Below are 22,873 nucleotides of genomic sequence, written 5' to 3' on the forward strand. Positions count from 1 at the left end.
TTTGCATTTTAGTTTTCAAGTCAGTTTCTCATCCTTGGCAGAGGGCTTTGTATTATTTGATAGCTTGTGTTCTTTGCTTTAACTTCACTGATTTGAGTGTTTAATCTTTGGCAAGTAGCCAAGATAGAAAGATACTGTATCTTGAGAAATTAATAGTTCTCAGAATGTTCATCTTTTTATTGAAGTTTTCTTCTGTGAAATTTGATTTGAGTTTCAATTCTGAAGATAATAGAATTTTCATCCTATTCACATTCAAACTGGTTTCTGACCCACTGAAATTCCCCTTGATTGGAAGCAGGTTTTCAAAGCCCATCTTTTTCTTTTACTCCTTTCAAGTTTATGCCAAAAGTGGGATAGAAAATTACAGTGATGGCATTATTTGAAAGAGGTGAAGCAATTAAAATCTCATCTCGTTCACTCTCTCTTGCCTAAAATTTTGCATCCAATTAAGGGTAATGGAATTGAAATTTGTTTCAAAAAGGCAATACCAAAAGTTAGAAAGAAAAAGAAAAGAAAAGATATAAAAAAAAATTTATTTTTATTTTTTCTCTTAGCCCATTAATTTATGGTACAAAACATTGATGGGAAGGCGGATTCCCAAGGCTAAAACCAAACCCCATCCACCAAATAGGCATCAACGTGTTGTTGAGAAAAAATGATTTGACACGAGCTAAAGTCATGGATTTCGCCATCATCGATTTGATTAATTCTTGTCAGCTTAGATGGGTAGTTTGGAGTTTGCGATGCTTAGCAAATTCAGGAATTTGCTTTGTTTTTTCATGGGGAAAAAACCTATCTACTACCAGTGCAGTGGTTGGCAATTTTGGCTGTATTATAAGGGACCACAAAACACATGAAAATTTAACAAACTCAAAACCCCTTTTCCCAAAACAAAAAGAAAAAAATAGCCTGTTGGGATTTCTTTTGAGTGTTTAATGGGCACTAAGTGGCAAGAACAGCTAAGCCCTTTGGACAAAGATATAGAACCGTCTTTAATTGACTTTTTTTAGGCAGCTTAGAATATATGCTTAATAGTATGCATATGCTTCACCAAGATATTCACTTTTGGGTATTAAACTTGTATTTTACCACTCCTTTATTAATTCACCACCTTGTTGCTCAGATTTGTCTATGGGTTTTTCCTTGTCTTTATTATCAAATTGTCCTTTTGTAAATTAGCTGTTTACGTTTTTGAATTTGTTCCCTGACGCGTCAAAACTCTTTAATGTCTTTGTCAACAGAATGGTTCTTTCTTTAATATCCGATTACGGACAAAACCCTTAATTTGTTTGGTCGCTTCTTTTACTTTTATGCATTTATTTATTTATTTTATTGGGTCATTAATTGCGGTTTCTGTGTCCACATCTCAATTCTTCTTTTTAAATGTCTTTAGTGTCTAATCCATATACTAAAATAAACATCTTTTTCCTTTTTATTTTTTATTTATTTTTATTTCTAATAAAATAAGCAAGAATTTATGCTTTGCATAGAATTTTTCATATTTTCTGTTAAAAATTAAGAGACACAACCAAAGCTTTGCTTTTCCGTATTTCTCGATTTGATCCAGTGATAAATCTTATTTAGAATATATTTTCAGAGTCCTAGATTCAACTAAATTTGAATAAAATTGTTAGTTTATAACATATTCTTATCTATCTTAAAAAAAAAAAAAAAAACCAAAGCTCTTCCCATTTGAAAGGGAAACATATAGTATTAAAAAAAAAAAATACTCTAATGGTAAAATTACTTTATTCATTTTTTTCCTTAACAAAGATTCAGAGTTCAAGTAGAAAGTTAAATTTAAGCTAAGATGCCGGTATCTATGAAGCAGTGAAAAACAGGATCAAATTAGAAATGGAGAAGGAGATTATCAAATTAGAAACAGGATCAAATTAGGAATAATTATTGATGTTGAATCTGTGAGAAAAAAAAATTAACTTATATGCTTTAATTTTTTTTTTTCTTTTTCTTTTTTCCCTGTGAAGGGGCCACGGGCCAGTAGAATGCAACACATAATTTAGTCTTATGAAGTCACTTCATATGGACAGAAGGTTGGTTTTGCTTTCCCAATGAAAGAAAATAGTAAAAAAGTGAGGCATATTGTGGCCCATTATGGGTGCAAATTAAGCAATATTTGTGGTATCTTTCATAAGATGGATTTTTTAAAAGGTAAGTATGAATTTTAAATGGGAAAATTTTCAATTAATGATTTTGACATTCTCTACTCTACTCTACTCTCAGCTTTGAACAAAATTGTTTTAGGTTGAGAGAGAGATAATATGGACTTAAGTCTAGTACTAGTAGATAGGGACGTGGGGAAACACAAAGTAAAAACAATGGGTGACATCAGAATAAAACACGAGAAAAATGACTTTGATTTTGAAAGAGATTGCAAAAATACAATTATATAGAACAAGAGAAAAAACAAAATATCATCACGCCGTGTAGATTACAACATTTTCAGAGGGAAAAAAAAAAAAAAGTGCCAAACAGCTTCTTTTTTTTTTTGGTTAAAATAAAAAAAAAAAACTACGGAGCAAACATGAGAAAAGCCTATAGAACAAACATGATAAAAAAGCCTTTAATATCTTAAAAAGGGCAAACTTTAATTTTCTTTTTCCTGCATTTTCCCGGAAACAGTATTCTTTTGGTAATCAAAAAGCCAGAGAGACGAAAGCATAATCTGATAATGATGACAACAACAATGATGAGGAGCATTGGGTTTTTAGCCTTCAACAATGGTGTTTTCCCATACCCACCAAAAAAGACTCAAAGCTAAATTATAAATCAATCCCTATTATAGTAAAAATAAAAAGCACTTCTTGCATGAAAAATCTTAGATAAAAAAATAAAATTAAATTAAATTGTATACAATTTAGAAATTTTAACTTTCAAATGAAAATAGGTGAGTAATTATTTTCTCCTAATTTTCCTTTTCTAAGTTTACTCACTAGAATGTAAGCTGCGCATAGAGCCTTAATCAACAAAAAAGTGATAAAAATATATCATTGATTTCGAAACATATAGATATATAACTAGGAGCCAAAAGTTAAAAAAAAAAGGAAAAAAATTAAGAAAACAAAATATCTTTTGTGATTTAAGAATAACTTTTGTTGCAATGTCACCCCAATCCATGCAAATGTTATTATAGCTTGGTTTTGTATTTACCTAAAAATGTAAGAATTTACAGGTGGAAACTTTTTTATTTTTAAAAGCGTTTTAAACGGGATATATCACCTAAAAAATGAAATGTGAAATGGTATTTCTTTAATTTTAAAAATATTTGTACATTTTTGCAAAACTAGCAAAAAACTAATTGTAGTTCACATGTATATATATATATTTTGCTTAAATGTAGTTCACATGTATATGCGTATGAATTATAATGGTATTAACATAAACTGAAGTATATGCTTTTGTCAAAAAAAAAGAAAAAAAAGAAAACTGAAGTATATGCGGATGCGTACAGCTTTATTACGGATAGGGATATAGTACGTAGGTCATCCTCCATGAAAGACACGACCTTCACAACAAGACAAAATAATAAAAAGGATAGGTTTTAATGCGGTTAAAGACTCAAAAAGTAACAAGTGGGTTTTTGAGGAATAGGTCCCTACTGAAATTTCTCCTTTGGGTTTCGATCTCCTTATCCTAAGTTCTACCAGAGAGTACAAATCACATCAAATATGGCAGACTAATGCAGAAGATAAGAATTCAGAATTAATTTATAATGATCATGTACATGTTTATGGAGAGGCATAGAATATATATCCTTACCAGCTAGCTACATAGATTACATGTTTCAGGAGATTTAGAAAGGCTTCTACTTTTCTTAGTGGGCTTCATTGGGGAATGAAAAAACTAAGATGCCAAAAATTGCTTTCGCATCAATTATTGGGGAAAGCAGTCGTGATGGTGATTTGCAATAGGATGTGGATAAATTCATGCTTGTCTATTTGTTAAAATTACCTGTTGTATTGGCTTTAAGGGAAACAAAGACTGATACCATTATACATAAAAGAAAACAACTTTAATAAGCAAATTATACACTTATTTCATTCGTTTCAGAGAAAAGAAGAACCCAAATCATCTTTTTCCTATTTGAACAGCAAGGAAAGCTTCCAATTTGCCAGTTCAGGATGCGGAATTAAGACCAATAGGCATGCGCAAAAACCTTGGCTCCAACCACATGTTAAACGGTTGATGCTTGTATATGAACTTCAGATGAAAGTGAAACATTGAGCAGAAGTTATTGGAAGTAGCTATTAAATGGAAAGCCTTATTGGCGTTTTAGCTGGTACATAACAGAGTATCTAATTTTTATTATTTTCATTTCAAACAATGATAAATGCAAAATCATGGGCATACCTATGCGGCTGCAGATAAATTGTATAAAGGGAATATTGTTAGATATGAACTGGTAGCACATAAAAATAATTCACGCTATGTAAGATGCACTTTCCACCTGCAACATCTGGAAAGCAGCTTTAGCAAATGATGTTGAGGACGGTTTCCACCGAACTTCCAACCATACTCCTGCCCTTCTAATCTGACAAACATTTAGCCATATTTGTGCTTGAATAGTTATAAATTGAAGTATCACTCTTGCAAAGCTATATTACCAGATTTGACAATGCAATGATGTATAAAATCAAGCCACTTCAGTTACTGTACAAGGTGAGCTGCAACTTTGTGCCTGGAAGTGCATCCGCTTTCTCATCTCGAAGTAACATATTAATTCTTTGATTTCTCGGAGCATTTAGCATCGTGGTTTCCTTGGTCCATTAAATGATATACAGGTTTTTGTGACGCAGGTTTCTGGCACACCAAATGCTACTGTTTAGAAGGGTGAATCATGATGGTAATCACTTCAAAGGAATTCCATATCCATGCTTACACATTAACCCTATTACCTGTGAAACCTTGTATTGTTGACCATACATTGAGTATGCCTTGTACAGTATCCAAAATGTCTTCTTTGTACGGTCCAGCTTAAAATTCTCCATCTCATTAAGAACTCTTTCCATCTCTTCCAAGCGCTTCTGTGAAGCATACATGACCATCTTACAATGATATAGGGACCTACAGATTCTCCAACCGGCACATTCAGCACGCTTCACAAAGTTTGCAAGTCCGTCCACTGCATTACATCGGAAATAACTAGCAATGATGCACCGCATCACACCTAATGTATCTACAGATGTTTTATGGTTGAATGCCTCATTTATTGACTTCTCCATTGCTTCTAATCTATCCTCTTGAGCATAAACCCTGATCAGCATTACATTCAACCAAGGTCTATATTCATTTTCCGGAATAAGCCTCATTAATACCTCAATCTTCTTCACTCTTTCCGTGCAAGAACTCCTGCAGTAAGCACATATCATAGCTCTGATTAGAGGGACTTCCTTTTCATTTACATGATCTCTTACCAATTCATAAGTCTCTTCCATCTTTTCCAAATTACCCGAATGTGCATAACCCCGAAGCATTAACAAGTTTGTCCTGATATCCGGCTCAACAGAAGCCTTCTTCATTAATTGAAAAATCTTTTCCATGCTGTCCCACATCCAAGCTGTAACATACCCGGCAATTAGATTATTGTATGTGCTTAAATTGGGAGAGATATCTAAATCATTTATCTCCTTGAGAATTGTCTCCATGTGATCAACTAGCATTAAACGACCAAAAACAGAGATAAGAATGTTGTATGTTACAATTGTTGGACAGCAATTTGATTCCATCTTCAGCCTCCGAAACAAAGACTGGCATTTATCAGCAAAACCATTTAACATATAAGCACTCATCAGAGCGTTATATATCGAAGTCGTTTTGATTCCCTTGTTCGCAGCCTCATCAAACAGCTGCTCAGCAAGACCAACATTTTTAACCTTACCCGCAAGTGCAATACCTTTGGCATACTCCTCCGGTGTCAAAGGAATGCCACAATCACCCTGCTTTCTTCTCCATTCAAAGACCTGAATATTTTAAAATAGAATTAATTTAACATATGTAAGCTTGTTTAAAGATTATCCATTTCCTACAACTTGTATAAATCAGTGCGTTTGCACCCAGTTTAAAATATTTTCACAAACTATGTGAACACAACAACATTGAACAAAATCGAAATGAAGTTATTACGGATTTAGTTGGCATGGTAAGTCATTCAGAAAATCAAACTCCTAGCAGGACTAAAGTTCAAGCATTTACAAAAAGTAAATACACACGAATACACCTAACTAAAAGCAGAATAGTCTCGTCTTCACCAGAGGCGTAATTTTTATACATGAATAGAAAGGAAAACACAAATGAACAATAAAACAATACAAAACCCATTTGAATTCTCCGACAAAATACACGAGAAAAAGCAGTTTCAATGACAAATAATATGTATAAGCTCATTTTGGGAACAGACCTCGATAGCTAAATGAGGCCAGGAGCTCAACTGCATCAGAAGCTCAATGAGTGCGCATCCATCCGCATAGCTCCGAAACAAAGAACTGCCCTTTTCTTCCAATACTGCAACCACCTCGTCTGAATCGTCAAGTTTCAGAACAAGCCCGTCCCTCAACTGCCTGACCTTATTGGTCAGATCCTCCTTGGCTTTCGAGTCTAGATGCCGCAACTTGTTCGAAAACAATCCGATTATGTCCCTAGGGAAAGAGCTAGAGCAAGAAGAAGAAGAAGAAGAAGAAGAAGAAGGAGAAGGAGGGTCTGTCTGGGCATTGAGCTCGCGGGCAAATCCTTGATTCGCAGATTTGAAGTGGGTTAAAGCGAATGGCTTTGGTATTCCAGGCTTCACTGTAGAGCATTTATGGAGGCAGAGCAGCTCGGCTTTGGCCGCGTCTGAGATTCTCCAAGCCCCTCTCATTGCATGCCGGCTACCGTACCGTTCATTAGAAGGGTTTTTCCCAGGCTTTTTTATTTATTTATGTTTTTTCCACAGAGAGAGAGAGAGAGAGAGAGAGAGAGAGAGAGATGGGAAGGGAGAGATAGAGAGAGAGGATGGGGCAAGATCAGCTGCAACAAACGATTGTTGCGAATTTGGGCTGTTTGGATACACTTTTACCTAGACCCTGTCTACGAAGAACGGCCCAAAATCACTGGGTGTAGGCCCATAATGATCAGATATAAGAAGCCCAAAAGTGTGCGTATAAGCGGAGTTTGCTTCCGTTAATGTAATGGCGGTTGGTTTTCACCGTGTGAAGAGACTGAAGCTGGAGTTAAGTTGACGATTCTTCCGATGAAATAAGGGAAGGAAAACGAAGAAAGCAGAGGATGGAGAGTCGGCGGCGTTAGTTTTTTAGGCAAACACCCAATACGCCGTTATGCAAAATTGACCATTTTGTCCTTTTTTTCCGATGACAATCCCAAAAACAAATATTAGATATAAGATATTACGTGGACACGTGGTGAGTAGAGGGGGCGAGTAGGTGAGAGTGCAATGCAGTCGCAGGTTAGCACTTATGGAAGGCTTGGTTGTTAGCACTCAGCTTAGCAGAAGCGAGACGTAGATGGTGGTCGACCACAAGCACTCTCTCTCTCTCTCTCTCCAACTGCGCCAATCCTATTATAAATCCTCACACACTCTCTCTCTCTCTTTGCTGTCGCTTATCAAAATTTATATCCAAAAATAAATTATTATAAATAATTAAACAACAAAATATTTACACTTATATTATATAAATCTCTGCGATATTTTTTAGTCGTATATATTTTACAAAAATAAAAACAAAACTCGGAAGACGACGACAATTACATTCAGTTTGAGGTAATGTTTTGCGTTTAATTCTTTAGTGATTATTTCTTCTTGTTTCTTTCTTAGTTCGGTATTGGTTAATTTTTTTTTTAGATTTTTGTTAGATTTTTCTTTCTTCAAAAGGAAATGTTCTCTTTTTTTTTTTTTTTTTTTTCAACCGGCGATTAGTTAGCGTGGTGTTTTGACTTTCAAGAAGTAGTTTGTGTTTTTAGATTTGAGTGAAACTAGTGGTGGGAAATGATTTCATTTAGGCTATACCTGACCCAATTTTGATGGTTATGCACCAAAACATTTTTGAAAATTGTTTAAAGTTTTTTTTTTTTTTTTTAGTTGTGTTTGGGGTAATTTTATTTGGCGTCGAGACTGTAGATTACAGTCTTGCAATTGAGGATATTGGGATTTTTCACATATGGTGTTAGGATTCTGTTCGGATGGTGAAGAACACTTTCTCGGAGGTTTTCCCGGGAAAGATAAAGAAGTTAGTTTTAGTTTTTGAGTGAGCTGGAATTTGAATCTCTTTTCTCTAAACTAACAGAAAGGGGTTATAGCAAGTAGAATACCAAAGATTTTTTTATATTATTTTCGGCTTTTTAATCATTTCCTAAATTTACAGTCTATAATAGAGGTATTCGTTTAAAAAATTAGGGATGAATATTATTCAGATACATATATATATATATATATATATATATTGTGTCTTCTTCCCCAACCACCAAATATTGTATCAAATTATTCATTTGAAAAAATACAATGTTCTTATAACTTTTGTTTTTTTTTTTTTTTTTTTTGGTCATTTTGGTGGTCTGTGACTTTAGCTTTGCAGTAATCATGTGTTTTTGAGTGCATGGGGTAGTGATATGAAGGCACAACTTCATTGTAAGTGGCCTTTTGCTGCAACTATCGTCTGTGGATTTTAAATAAGATGTATGTTACAGCTCGTGGGAATGCCGTTGATGAGATGGGTTATTCAATGAGTAGACTTGAAGTAGAATCTGATCTTTGTGATGATGGAAAGACCATCAGTGAAGTCAGCAGTGGTCAGAGATCCAGCAGACCATCAAATAATTTGGACCATGAAATAGCCCAGGTCACCAAGTTGAAATCCCAACCCCATGAATTGTTCAGCCAAGGTGTACATGGAAGGAGAAATCTGCCAGTTTCAACAGTGAAGATGCTGGCAGGTCGGGAATGTAACTATTCTGGTAGGGGGAGGTTCTCATCTGCAGATTGTTGCCATCTTTTAAGTAAATATTTGCCTGTGAATGGTCCATGGCTTGTGGACCAAATGAACAGTCGAGCCTATGTCTCGCAGTTTTCAGCAGATGGTTCTCTTTTCGTTGCTGCATTTCAGGTAATGTATCCATCTGCCAGAGCATGAAATTAAATTTGGTAAGTGTGGAGTTCAATGACATGATGGGACCTGGTTTGGTTTCAAATCAGAATATAGTGAAACGAGAAGGGGGAGGAAAAAAAAAAAAAAAAAAAAGAAAAGAAAAGAAAGAGGAGAATCAAGCAGATAGTTGTATTGGGCATTTTTAAGGATGTTTCTTAGTTGCATATTAGTAACAGATTATAGCTTGTAAATTTTGAAATTTGATTTCTTTCCTGCTGTCCTCTGTGTAAGTCAGTACTCTTAAGGATATTGGTTAATTTTCTGCTAGTTTCCACAAGTAATTATTGCATGAGAAATTCGTTGCAGGGAAGCCATATTAGAATATACAATGTGGAGAATGGGTGGAAAGTTCAGAAGAACATTCTTGCTAAAAGTTTGCGATGGACTATTACTGACACATCTCTTTCACCTGACCAACGCTATCTTGTGAGTTGCTCAATATTCTTATCTGTATTTCATGTGAAATCTCATCTTTGCCTTTGCAGTAAACCTTGTATCATGAACTTTAAAGGCATGTTCTGACTTGGGCCTGAAGTCCTTATATTTTTATCTGTTATAAACCGTATTTTTAAACATCCTCTATTCTGACATTGCAGGTTTATTCCAGCATGTCACCTATTATCCATATTGTTAATGTTGGGTCTGCTGAAACAGAGTCTCTGGCAAATGTTACGGTATGAAGTATAAGAGTTTCTACTTTCTAGGGTTGACCTTGGTAAATTATTTTTTGCTTTGCTGTGATATTGCTTTATGGAAAAGACTTATTAGGTTGTATGACCACTTATTTGGATGCTTGCATCCTAAGGTGTCATCCTCGTTTAACAGTGAAAGAAAAGATTTGGGAAAGAAAATAGGCAAAAAAAATTGTATATTACTTGTAAAATTGAATGTATAAATCTGCAGCACATCATTTGGAAAATGTGTGTGGAGATAGTAAAATACTGGTCTATACTCTACATTATCGATATGGCAACATCCACTGGGCAAAATGCTGGTCATTTTTTCTGTTTAAATTAGGAGCTTGGGATTTTATTTTTTTGAGTAGTGTCCAAATGGTTGACCAGTTAGTGTTAGATAGATGAGATATGTTTGACTGCAGGTTTTATCTGTATTGGGTTGGGCCTCGGATGACTTTGAAGTTCATATGTTTCTTATGCAGGAGATCCATGATGGTTTAGATTTTTCTTCTGATGGCAATGGAGGATCTTCCTTTGGTATTTTTTCTGTAAAGTTTTCAACAGATGGACGAGAACTTGTTGCTGGGAGTAGTGATGATTCCATATATGTTTATGATCTTGAAGCAAATAGGTTATCCCTTCGTATTCTAGCACACTGGGTACATTGCCATTTCCATTAAGACTTCTTTTATGTCATCATTTTTTTAGCACGATTTTTGGTAAATCCACAGAAGTGTATCCAAGTCATATTTCAATGATTTATAATAGTGACCTTTTTCCTTTTTATCTTAATGGATCTGCTTTATGTAATAGAGTGACTGCTTTTTGGATGGAAATGAAAACCTGAGTTGTGTTCTATTTTGCAGTCTGATGTGAATACTGTATGTTTTGCTGATGAAAGTGGTCATCTTATTTATTCTGGGAGTGATGATACTTTTTGTAAGGTAAATTCACTTCCATATATTGAAAGAATGCTGTGTTTCATATGAATTTCTTGTATCTTAAGTTCCTTTTTCCATTTTTTTCTATTAGTGTCTAACCTATAGAATTAAGTGCTTTCTGTATTTAGCTACTAATTTGTTAGATGTCTTTTAAAGCACTAGAAGTATGATTTTCATAGTAGTAAAGACCATTTTTTGGAGCTTAATTAATTAATCCATCTACAGCTCCAAAACGGCCATACTTTTCTGACAATTGAATGAGTAGTTAAGACCAAAATGACTCACTTTTTGGAGCTTAATTAATTAATCCATCTACACCTCCAAAATGGTCATACTTTTCTGACAGTGGAATGACTATTTGATATTCTATTGTTGACGAGTGTGAAAGGTCTCTGCATAAACTTTACAATGATCAACCCTCAATGACCTTTGTCAACTTTCAATTCTCAATGAGAGACTGGATAGTTGACAATATCAGGAAATAGATATATTAAAACTTTAATTCACTTATTTTCTATCATAGATTAGATAACGTATACCTCTTATATAGGTGTGGGACAGACGTTGCTTGGATGCTAATGGGAAGCCAGCAGGAGTTTTAATGGGACACCTAGAAGGCATCTCATTCATTGACAGCAGGGGAGATGGTCGTTATTTCATTTCAAATGGTAAAGATCAGGCCATTAAACTTTGGGATATACGAAGAATGTCCACCAGTGGTTCTAGGTAGCTCACATCTACTCTTTGATTCCTCCTTTTATTCATGAAAACTATGGTTGTATTATCTAGGATTGCAATTTTTTCGCCCCTCCTATTCTTGAACTTTGGAAACTTGTATTTGCCATCTTATTAAATTTTTTAAGTCCAAATTATGTAAAATTTGAAGTTTACATGGGACGTATCACATGAGATGTAATGCTGGTATGTGGATTGTAGTCAGCTATGCTTCATATGTTGTCATGTCTATTAGCAAAACATTAACTTTTTTCTTCTTATTTTGAGTAATAATCACGATTATGAAAAGGCAGAATGTATATTATGTATCTGCTAGCATTGGTTCTGTCAAAGTGAGAATTTTCTGTTAAACATAATTTCATAAATAGCAATTTTAAGAATGCTGATTTATCACTTTTTCTTTAATCAGCACTCCAGGGTACAGGAATTATGAATGGGATTACAGATGGATGGACTACCCACCCCAGTCAAAAGATTTGAAACATCCATGTGATCGATCAGTTGCTACATATAGAGGTCATTCAGTTTTGCGTACTCTCATTCGCTGCTACTTTTCTCCAGAATATAGGTAAAATGTTAATTATTGATTAATGTTTGGCAAGTTGAAAAGCTCTGTTTCTTAGCTGGTTATACGATTTGTTGAGATCAACCTGGCCACGTTGAAATCAAAGTATAGTGATTATTTTTTTTGGGGGGTCAAAAAGTTTAGTGAGTTGACTTAATTAGACTTATTTCTATATTAGCTTTGTATCACAATTTGTTTACCCTCTGGCAGATCTGTTGATGTTTTGCAACTTTGATTAACATACTGGTTTTTTATAATTTGCAGCACTGGTCAAAAATACATCTACACTGGATCTCATAATTCATGCGTTTATATTTATGATTTGGTAAGTAATTACATTCAGTGCTTCTTTCTTATTGGCTACATCTCGCACACTCTTGTTTGTTCTGCTCACATAGAAGGTAGTACTTCAGCAAATCAATTTCCGTTTATGGAACCTCAGATGACCAAAGAAACATTTCCTTTCCATTTTTGGATGCTAACATGGCATTGTTATTCCACCGAAACTGCAACAAGAGTTCCTGTCTAGTTCCAATGGATGTTACCCCTTGACCTGGTCCAGTGAACAAATTTACAGAGAGGGTTGTGTCAATGTGGAATACTTGTGAAGATTCTTTCATTTACTAGTTGAAATTCTTTGTAGGTAAGTGGAGCTCAAGTTGCGACACTCAAGCATCATAAATCCCCGGTAAGAGACTGCAGTTGGCACCCATATTACCCTATGCTTGTAAGCTCTTCTTGGGATGGGGATATTGTCAAATGGGAATTCCCGGGGAGCGGAGAAGCTTCTGTTCCTTCTAGCAAGAAGAGAGTTCGGAGGAGACATTTCTTGTGAAGGAAGGACATAATACCTGGGATGCTGAAGATATGCATAATTCTATCTAGGACTCCAATAATTTGTGTACTTTTTCAAACTGTTCTGAATTATCATAATAAGACATAGACTCTGTGATATGAATTTGTTTATACCACATTTTGGGTTGTACATAAATGACCACATCTTTGATTATTATTTTGATGAAAAGTTGTGTAAGTAAATTCAACAAGAACTGATTCAGACGAAATGGATCACTTGCCTGAAATTCTGGAACTATTGAGGGAAAAATTCATCTCACCATTTTTAGGTGGCAAAATATGTGAGTTTCTTTTTTCAATTTGTGATATTAAAACCCTCCAGATGCATCGATGGAGGCTTATTTGCTCATGGATCAAACACGTGCATTTTAAATTCCTTAGAAAATAAAATTCATTAGGATTCGAGAAGAAAATGACAAGTAATGTCGAATTCTGTAAAACATAGATATATATATTTATTAAGGCAATTAACTCGAGTGCAGCAAAGCAACTGGATAGATATTTATTGAGTTACCAACCAGTGGAGGTAAGGTCTGTAAAGAAAGTTAAAAGAGTATTGTCTTCCCGATGTAACGCTATAAAAATATAAGAAAATTACAAATTGCTCCAATATAAGATAGACCCCCTATTTATTTTTAATCATATCGATTAGCATGTTCGAGGAAGAGGAGCTATAATATATAACATTGGAACCAAAATGCCATTATCTAATAATATTTTTCATCATCATTTAAAAAAAAAAAAAAAAAAAAAAAAAAAAAAAAAAAAAAACTAAGTACCACTCAAGAAGAGTGAATAGTAGTCAAAACTCAAGCAGTAGGTGAAGTTCTTCTCAAGCCTACTTTGGTTGTTTCCTTTTTGTTTTGTTGGCATTGACAAGATAAAGACTTTATCAACATTTCCGACCCTACCTAACCTCTTTACATTCTAAACTCATTGAATCAATTACAACAAAGAAAATCAGCTTGGTAATAAGTCTTAAAAGCCCGATAAATCAGTCCAAAAGTAAAAGGAAATGAAATTCTAGAATAACTTTGGGAAGTAATAACTGGGGATAACCATAATCATTATGTCTGTTTCATTATGTAGTTATCATCAGTGTGAGAGTGCATTTGGTTGTGTTTGAAGTTCTAAAGCAAAGAATACCAAGGGGTGCTAAAAAAACATATGATGAAACACTAAAAATGAGGACCCTACTTTAAGTAATTGACAAAAGTATCTACTTTAAGAGGATTGTTGACATTAAATCGTATAGGGTTGGGAGTGTTAAAGAGAGTTGTTGTCAAAATAATAACTAAATGAATTTACAATTCGGAAACTAACAAGAATTCCAGGCATCTATTTGAACCAATCCTCATAAGTAACCAAAACCCATTTTGTTATTAATCAGACTTCTACATAAATTACACAGTAAAATGAAACAAACAATACAACAAAAACGTACATCTGAAAACTAGAAGAAACATCATCTGCAACAACTAGATTTTTATCATGTTGACGATACTAATACTACTAAATTATAACCACATCCAACTTAGAACATATATGGGTTTTCAGTAGCTTCACACACTTTAAAGTTTTGTATATATATCTGATCGACAGTAAACCTGAATAATTATTTTTTTCAAGTGAGACAGCGACTTCAAGTATCTGCAAAAGAAACTCACTTTCATTTCTACACCCACCAAAATCAATCAACTCCGATATTATGTGACTGTGAATGCGCAACATCCGCCTTCACTTCACTTTCTTAGTAAGATCTTCATGCATCCATTGCCAAAATAAAATCATGACCTAATAAATGTCCAATCAGACAGTAACGTCGCAAACATCATAAAATATATATATATATATACATACTATAATTTAAGAGTAAAAATGCATATATACTACCTTAAAGTCAATATCTTCCACCTTAAGTGTAGATGGAAACTTGTATAGCTGCCACACGCATAAAAGCCAGTTATATGAACTATTTTCTCATACCACAGATAATTTCAATTAAATAAGGAAATCATTATTACCATTTATTAATATTTTTTTTTGTATGCAGTACAAAAGATATCATTATCCTACAAGGTTATTAGTAACGAGTTCAATTTTGGCGACATATATAATTTCCTGCCAAGATTTTCAAGAAAGATCTATTGCTCATTGATGCTAAACACATCTTTCACAAACATTCGTATTTGAGACAATATGAATCATAACGTGCAATCCAAATTATCTAAATTGTAGCTTAATATATATATCTCCAAATAATTAACTCCATCATCCAAAAACTAGAGTTTGAAATTTTGAGAAACAATTCCTTAACTAAGTACACATATGGTTAATTATTTGTATAATTGTCTTTGTATTAATTTGATATGCATCATTCAGAATATCAAATATATATATATATATATATATATTATAATATAAAAACAAAATGTTGTCTCTTCATATATGTGTGCATCAATCCTTGGGTCAGAGCTGGTAGGCCAAAAAAAGTGACAAATGAAATTTCACCTTTTCATAATATAAATAAAGAAGGCCAGTGCTTTACTGACCTGGATTGACAAACTATGCAAGAAAGGAACTGTCTGCAAAATACGGCACGACCATCAGAATTGTACATGAATGATATCCCGGATAAATTGAAATTTCCAAATACTTAACCTTACTCAATTCGGGAATATAACGTATGCCGAAATAGCCCTGATTTAATCACATCAACACAAAACACGCATATAACAAAAAGCTGAACTGATTATAATACATATATATGTATGATTATCCAAAAACAAAAGAAAACGATGGGAATCTATAAAGGTCGATGGAGAAAAATGCAATAGCAAATCTCAATTCTTGTACTCAGCTTGAGCGTCTTGACTTGAGTGAGATGAGCAAGCAAATTGGGAAAATAGGTAGATAAGAAAGGACAGTGGATGGCTAGTGTTACGCTGGAGAGAAGTGGGGCAGATGTGGTTAAGTGGTGTAACCAACCAGCAATATATCAGCAAGTCCATTTGTATTAAGATTGGAGGCAAGAGATTTTGAGGTGTTGAAGATAATTGGTAGCAACAACTTCCTATTTCTCAAACAATATTAATATTGATGCCATCACACACAAAAGTTCAAGTAATGGAGAAGAAGAGCAAAACTACTGTAGCCAAATAAATACCTTCGTGCATCTTACACCATTTCTTATAAGGAGGCTCCATCTATTTAGACTGGAGAAAAATATGGAAAACGAGAAATGCTAGTTAGAATCAATTAATATGCCATTTTTCATGGGTAACGAGAAATGCAAGGTTTGGTATATAAATAATTGCATTTTGCTTTTGTATATAAAATCCTCCAAATGCATAGATGAAGGCTTATGTGCTTTTGGATCAAACGCACGTCCATTTCTATTTCGCAAGAAAATTTAATTCATTGGGATTTTTATTTTTTTTTGGAATTAAAAATTCATTAGGATTTGAGAAGAAAATACGCCAAAGTAACGCCGATTACTGCAAATATATATATATATATATATATATCATCTTTTTTTTACTAAGGCAATTAACTAGCTTGCGGCAAAGCAACTGGAATATTTAATTGAGTTACCAACCATTGGAAGTAAAGTCCACAAAGAAAGTTAAAGAGGAGGTCTTCCCAATGAAACATGATGCTACAAAAATATAAAATTACAAATTTCTCAAATATCAAATAAACCCCCTTTTTTCATTTTCTTTTTTTATTTATTTTTAATTATATCAATTAGCAAGTCAAGTGAGCTGGAAGAGCAGTTATAATATATAAATAGAAACCAATATTTTATTGTCTAATAAAATTTTTCATCGTTATTGAATTAAACTGCTACATTTTTTTCTCAGCAATTTAAAAAGAGAGAGAGAGAGAGAGAGAGAGAGAGAGAAGCAGAACTCTCAACTATGGAAAAGTATTGCATAAGATACTTCCAAAAAACAGAACATACTACTACTACTCGACAAGAGTAAAGAGTGGTCAGATTCAAGCAATACGTGAAGTTCTTCTCAAGCCTCCTTAGCTTATTTCCTCTTTTTATTGTTGGCTTTGACAAGATAAAGACTTTTATCAACCATTTCCAACCCCACCTAACCTCTTTACATTCTAAAGCCATGGAATTAATTATAAGTAAGAAAATCAGGTCAGTAATAAGTCTCAAAAGCCAGAGAAATCAGTACAAAAGTAAGAGGAAAATAAAATACTAAAAGAACTTTGGGAAGTAATAGCTGGGGGTAACCATAATCATTATGTCTGTTTCATTATACAGTTATTATCAGTCTGAGAGGGGTCTTTTTTTTTTATTTTTTTATTTTTTTATTTTTTTTAATTTATCTTTTTGGGTAAGTAAGCGGGTCTTTGTTGAGTTTGAAGCTCTAAAGCAAAGAATACTAAGGGAGGCCTAAGAAATGATGAACAAACACTAACAATGAGGATCCTACTTCAAGTAATTGACAAAGATTTACTTAGAGAAAGCCACTAGCTACTACGCAATGAATACTAAAATAATGAAGAACCTTACATGGAAAAAGAAACTTCAAACAGGGAGACGTCAGGGGCCTCCAAATTAAAACCAAAAAATAGAAATTTACATGGACAATCATTGGTAGTCATGAACAGCCCATTCGTTTACTAATTGTTCCTATAATGAAAAAACTAATATTGTTTTTTCCCTACTCTTATATATATATATATATATAAAGGGTCACTAATTAATGTATTTACTCTTTTTTACTCTTTTTTTTTTTTTTCTTTTTAGCTTGAATAATGGATCCCCATTCGCAGAATTAAATTGTTTCTTCTTTTTGCCTTAAAACCAAACATGTTTCTTGACAATATCATCTTCCTTTCCCACTTACACACACACACACACACACATATATATATATATATATTTTTATTTTTTTTCTTTCTAATATCCACGAAAAAATATTTGGGAAATTGAGGGAATCAAACAAGAAACAGTGCCAGAAGCATGAAAATAAGGGTGACTTGCATAGCCAAAAGAGATAATCATGGATTTCATGGGAAGTGCGTTTAATCCTTTTTGCAGAGGCCAGCTTGTATACACCACCAACAGCAACAGACAACCAATAAGTTGTATACCACAAAAATAAGTGTCTAGGATTGATCCTTTTGCAGACTTCCTTCTCATATATCATCCATGTGCTCCAAACTTTATATATTATCCAGTTCTCACCTAATCTCAGTTTCCTTCACATGTCCATCTCTATGCCTTGGATAAGAAGACATCGATTGAGAAGCAAAATATTGAGACTCATAAATGATATCCCTCCACCCCTCCAATGCAACTTTATCTTTTAATTAATGATATATACCAAAGTTTTCGTAATATATTAATTAGTCATCCAAAAACCATAATTAAACAAATCTAAAACATTTATTTTATATGTCTACATGCAATTTTAGTGCATTATGTATCTAATTCCAAGTTTTATGAATTAGCGTGGAGCAAGAAGGAGATGATGACTGTTAGTTCTTCACGAAGTTAGCTGGTCCCCATGATGGATTTTTTTTCCATGTAGCAGAGACCCGTGCATATCAAAAGCCGAAAAGCAAAGTACCAGCTTTGGTGTCCCCCACCCCACCCCACAGCTTCTCTTGTACCAAAAAGAATGGTGATTGAAGAAAAATAAATAAAACGGCAAGTGAAAATGATTTTAGCCTTTTTGTGGAACCAAAATGTCATGATTTTGCATAGTTGTCAAATTACAAGCCCAAACCTTAAGATATCATAGGCCGCAGAGCAATCACAAATATGCTCCATTTTTTGCTATCCATGATGAAATCTCAAATACTATTATCATGGAACTAGTGATCAATAGCATCATTTGAGCAGCTAAAAAATGTTACCTTTTTTCACAATCTGAATTGAACAAGAAGTAAGTGTTGTTCTCTAGTTTTTGGTTGAAAATGGTCTTCGAGTTTTTTTTTTTTTTTTTTTCGGTTGTTTTGATGAATTTAGCAGCAAAGTTCAGATTTTGTGACAAAAAAGCAACGGTGGAAGAAACCAATTCTGCTTATTTACCCTTGATTCTTGGGGTCCCCAAACAAAATTGAACCAAATGGTAAAATGTAAATATATACAAAAACATGAATATTTTATATTCATATTAATAACAACAACCATACCATAAACGAAATTTACCCACAATTTCACAGTTTCTATAAACCAACACCACACAAATTCCTGACCAAAAATATATTTATCACATTTTTTTTTTTTACCACAGTCATAAAATTCTATGTCTCCTCTCGAGGCTGGAGCAGCAGCTTAAGCTTGCTAATTATACTATTTCTCTATTTCTTGCTATCCACAAAAATCTTATTCTTAATAATCAAAATTACCCACAATTTCACAGAAATAAATAAATAAATGAATGAGAACCCCTTTTCCCACCAAAGGAAAAAAAAAAGGATTAAATACTAAATAACGATTAAAAAAAAAAAATCCCCCTCAAACTTCCCATTCTACCCCCGTCTTATAAGGATTTCCAGATTTAACCCTTCCACTCGTTACACTGAGCAGTTGGCCTTGTCTTCTGTTTGCCAGCCTTCAACGGACACGGTGTCTGAACGGGCGGTACCATACAATTATATTGCAGACACAGTGAGCTGCTCAAAGGAATCTCAGCCGTCGGATTGATCTCAATCCCCGTCAGAAAATTATGCTGCAAATACAGTATCTGTATACTGGCCGCCAATAACCGGTCCACGAAACTAGCCGGTACGTGACCCGTAAACCGGTTGTTATTCAGGTATAGATTCTGTACCGTCGAGAGCATAGGCGAGATTTGACCGGACAACCGGTTGTAGCTCAGATCAACGTTGGGTATGGTAACCTGATCAACCGGTTGTACCGGACCGTAAAACAGGTTTCTCTGCAATTGGAGATTGGTGATCGGGAAGGAGAAGATCCGACCCGGAATTGTGCCCGTGAACTGGTTCAGACTAAGGTCCAGATAGTTTAGCTTATCCAGCCGGGTCAAAAGCCGGTCTACGGGACCCGAAAGCCGGTTCCATGAGAGGGAGAGGTATTGCAGTGAAGAAGGGAGCGAAGTCGGCGCGAGCGAGCCTGTAAGGCCGTTGTGCTTCAAGTCGATCCGAGTTAGGGACTGGGAGAGAAACGGAGGGATCGAACCGGAGAGACGGTTGTGGCAGAGAATGAGGTTGGTTAGCTCCGGTACGGTTCCGACTGATCTGGGGATTTCGCCGGTGAGCTGGTTATAGCTAAGGTCGAGTGTCCTCAAGTTGCGTAATTGTCCGAGAGTCGCCGGGATCCCTCCGCTGATGAAGTTCCGGCTAACGGCGAGGAATCGGAGGGTCTTCAGTTGCGAAATGGACTGTGGCAGAGCACCGTAGATTCGACCGGGGACGACAGAGAACTCTGCAAGAGAAGAAAGCTTTCCGATAGCCGGGTCTATTCGGCCTGTAAGACCGGGTGAACCGGCTCTTGGGTCGCCGAGATTGAGGGATATTACCTTGTTGGAATCGCAGAGTACACCGGCGAAGTTACAGGGGTCGGAAGTGAAATCCCAAGAAGAGAAGAAATTAGAGCCGGGCATGTCTTCCAGAGCTTTATGAATGGATTGCAGAGCTAAGAAATCAATGGGATCGAGAATGGCGAAGGCGGTGGGATTGCATTGAAACAAACAGATGAAGAAGACGATGCACCATTTTGCAACCAATCCGAAACCCAAAGTCCTCTGCTTCTTCTTTGCCATGAGAGAGAGAGAGAGAGAGAGAGAGGTCAAACTATTCAACTGCAGCTGGTGAGTGAAAGGGAAAGGGAGAGGAGGGGTGGTTTTTATAGTAGCAGAAAAGAGAGTCTGAGCTTTAAGAAGGGAGGTTGAGAAACCGATCGATTTCTCGTGGGAAATACCGTGAAGCCTTTAATGGCGAGACTATCAGCATCCAAAATCTGTAAGATTTAGAAAGAGAAAAAGAGAGATAGAGAGAGAGAGAGAGGGAAAGTAATTGGGTGTTTTTTTTTGGCTTGGAGAAGAAGCAAAATCCTTGAATCTTCGGTGATATTCTTGGCAAGTTCTCAATGCGTTTGCTTTTTCATTATTTTGGCTTCTCGCAGAAGGTGAAAACGCAATGACTCTCTCTCTCTCTCACAGTCTCTCTCTGCTACTCTGCAACTACAAAGCTATGAAATTTATTATTATTATTATTATTATTATTTTAGTTTGCGTTTTTATTTGGTTTTTTTAATCTTACTGTTTCGTTTCTTTATTGGATTTTGGGATCCGGGGCAAACGGTTGTCCGAGCCTACATGGAATCCCTAACATTGGGTACGGAAGACAGATCAGCAGGTTTGGAGACGGTGGTTCGGACAAACATCACGTGTCCGTAGGATTAAAAGCAACAAACTAAACGAAGCCACGAAGTTATTGATTTAAAGGTGACAGGCGGTGATATAGAATTGAATGTGACAGGCGAAAAAGAAAGTGACACGTAATGGGAGAGGGGGGGTGGAGAAACTTGTGAGAGACGGTAGAGGTGAGGACAAGGCGAGGTGTGGATGCGCGCGAGGTGACAGCTAGCTGTGGGTCGTCCACCCCTCCTGCCTTGTCTTTTTTCGGAGAGGACTGGGATTCTAGCTGTTTAGACCTATTTGCAATGCAAGCAAATATATATATATATATATATTAATGGCAGGATAGGATGAAAATTAGGTGGTTTTGCTTGTGTTACTAACGAATATGGAGTAGAAACCATGAATTATTTTTTTTTTTTGTGGTGTGGGGGGGGGTGGGGGGGGGGGGGGGGGGGGGTGTTAAATTTGGATCTATGGTATAGGATTTTTGTATAAATCTAATTAATCTTAATCATAGAAAACATGTGGGAAAGAGTGTCATGTAAAATAAAATAAAAGGGCTATGATTGTTAGAATTTTTGTACCAAAAGAATTGAGTAATGTAATACGTGCAATGAACTTATTTTTCCTTGAAAGAGAAGTAGAGAGACAATTATATATCATGATTTTACTTGAACCTTAATCAATTATTATTGTATATATTCTACAAGAAATTCTGATAGTAATTTGTGTGCAGATTTTCATATAGACACAAGTCTAAAGGGAAACAAAAATGTGGGAAAGATCACATGTACTTCCCAGGTCTCTATGATCTTTCAAGAAAACAACAAGAACAAACTCTTATCTGAATGGAGGAAAAAAAAAAGAAAAAAGGAATGGCTACAATCTCAAGGATTTAGAAACCATGTTAATTGCTGCTGGACAAAAGGCTTTGTAACATGTTCTTTGAAAGCATACACCATTGCATTCCCTTTCCATGGACCCAAAGGAAGAAGCTAAACTGTACTCCACAACAAACCCACAGCATGGATTTGAATGAATGCATCAGAATGAAAAGGAGTCACAGAAATTGGTAAAAAGTAAACTCAAATCTCACATGGGTCATATGTAGTACCAGCCCTTTTGCAGGCGTCAAAAAAATTACCCCATCAAAGCAATCTTGAATACCGTATTAAAGGGGTCAGAATAGTTTTAGAATGTTTTCTTTGAGGTCCTTATTTTTAAGTCCTTTTTTTGAGTGTGAGCTTGGGTCAAAGTTAGTTGCATTAGAAAGCAATAATAGAATAGAGCTGGTAATACGTCTTTTTTTCCCTAAAGTCATCAGAACCTGTGTTGGCCGCTTTAAATTATTCTAAAACCATGCTTTATTGCTACAAAAATACAAGCAAAAAATGGTCAAGAACTCAAATTTATTTCTCCAAAGGAAAGAAGAAGATGAAAGTTTTTGCAAAATTTTGTAACTACAACTACAAGACATATATAATGGATAACATAAAAGCAAATTATGCCAAAACATATGAGAAGCATACAAAAGTAATCAAATCAAAGGAAAATGACCAGCAAAATTTCATAAATGCCAAAGAATATGTTA

General features: G+C 35.0%; 3 protein-coding genes across 5 annotated transcripts; 1 reads left to right on the top strand and 2 right to left on the bottom strand.

The window, feature by feature from the left end:
* Window positions 1-3,933: 3,933 nt before the first annotated feature.
* Window positions 3,934-7,035, bottom strand: LOC107426067 (pentatricopeptide repeat-containing protein At2g30780). Its single transcript, XM_016036161.4, has 3 exons — window positions 6,416-7,035; window positions 4,914-5,978; window positions 3,934-4,818 (listed from the first exon to the last, which is right to left on the bottom strand). Exons 1-3 carry the CDS (start codon window positions 6,869-6,871, stop codon window positions 4,735-4,737), a joined length of 1,605 nt encoding a protein of 534 aa, XP_015891647.3. The 5' UTR covers window positions 6,872-7,035; the 3' UTR covers window positions 3,934-4,734.
* Window positions 7,036-7,259: 224 nt separating this feature from the next.
* LOC107426068 (LEC14B protein) lies at window positions 7,260-13,163 on the top strand. Of its 3 annotated transcripts, none has more exons than XM_048480184.2 (10): window positions 7,260-7,771; window positions 8,583-9,110; window positions 9,459-9,578; window positions 9,749-9,826; window positions 10,312-10,488; window positions 10,696-10,773; window positions 11,321-11,496; window positions 11,915-12,073; window positions 12,335-12,395; window positions 12,714-13,163. In XM_048480184.2, exons 2-10 carry the CDS (start codon window positions 8,682-8,684, stop codon window positions 12,903-12,905), a joined length of 1,470 nt encoding a protein of 489 aa, XP_048336141.1. In that variant the 5' UTR covers window positions 7,260-7,771; window positions 8,583-8,681; the 3' UTR covers window positions 12,906-13,163. The 3 variants fall into 3 exon arrangements, with proteins under 3 accessions (XP_048336141.1, XP_048336140.1, XP_048336142.1); XM_048480183.2 differs by having other exon boundaries at window positions 7,261-7,771; window positions 8,575-9,110; XM_048480185.2 differs by having other exon boundaries at window positions 7,261-7,771; window positions 8,695-9,110.
* A 5,864-nt stretch (window positions 13,164-19,027) lies between these two features.
* On the bottom strand, window positions 19,028-21,645 carry LOC107426049 (polygalacturonase inhibitor 2). Its single transcript, XM_016036136.4, has one exon. It carries the CDS (start codon window positions 20,680-20,682, stop codon window positions 19,459-19,461), a length of 1,224 nt encoding a protein of 407 aa, XP_015891622.3. The 5' UTR covers window positions 20,683-21,645; the 3' UTR covers window positions 19,028-19,458.
* Between the last annotated feature and the right edge of the window lie 1,228 nt (window positions 21,646-22,873).

This window comes from Ziziphus jujuba, chromosome 9 (genome assembly GCF_031755915.1).
Source record: "Ziziphus jujuba cultivar Dongzao chromosome 9, ASM3175591v1".
In the NCBI taxonomy this organism is placed as follows: Eukaryota; Viridiplantae; Streptophyta; class Magnoliopsida; order Rosales; family Rhamnaceae; genus Ziziphus; species Ziziphus jujuba.

Bases quoted from the DNA above. Each gene is read 5' to 3' on its own strand.
- LOC107426067 (XM_016036161.4), bottom strand. From the start codon at position 6,871: ATGAGAGGGGCTTGGAGAATCTCAGACGCGGCCAAAGCCGAGCTGCTC. The intron at 5,979-6,415 runs GTCTGTTCCCAA...TAAAATATTCAG, and splicing joins GGCCTCATTTAGCTATCGAG to GTCTTTGAATGGAGAAGAAA. The intron at 4,819-4,913 runs GTAATAGGGTTA...TTGGTGTGCCAG, and splicing joins AACAATACAAGGTTTCACAG to AAACCTGCGTCACAAAAACC.
- LOC107426068 (XM_048480184.2), top strand. From the start codon at position 8,682: ATGTATGTTACAGCTCGTGGGAATGCCGTTGATGAGATGGGTTATTCA. The intron at 9,579-9,748 runs GTGAGTTGCTCA...CTGACATTGCAG, and splicing joins CACCTGACCAACGCTATCTT to GTTTATTCCAGCATGTCACC. The intron at 11,497-11,914 runs GTAGCTCACATC...TTCTTTAATCAG, and splicing joins ATGTCCACCAGTGGTTCTAG to CACTCCAGGGTACAGGAATT.
- LOC107426049 (XM_016036136.4), bottom strand. From the start codon at position 20,682: ATGGCAAAGAAGAAGCAGAGGACTTTGGGTTTCGGATTGGTTGCAAAA.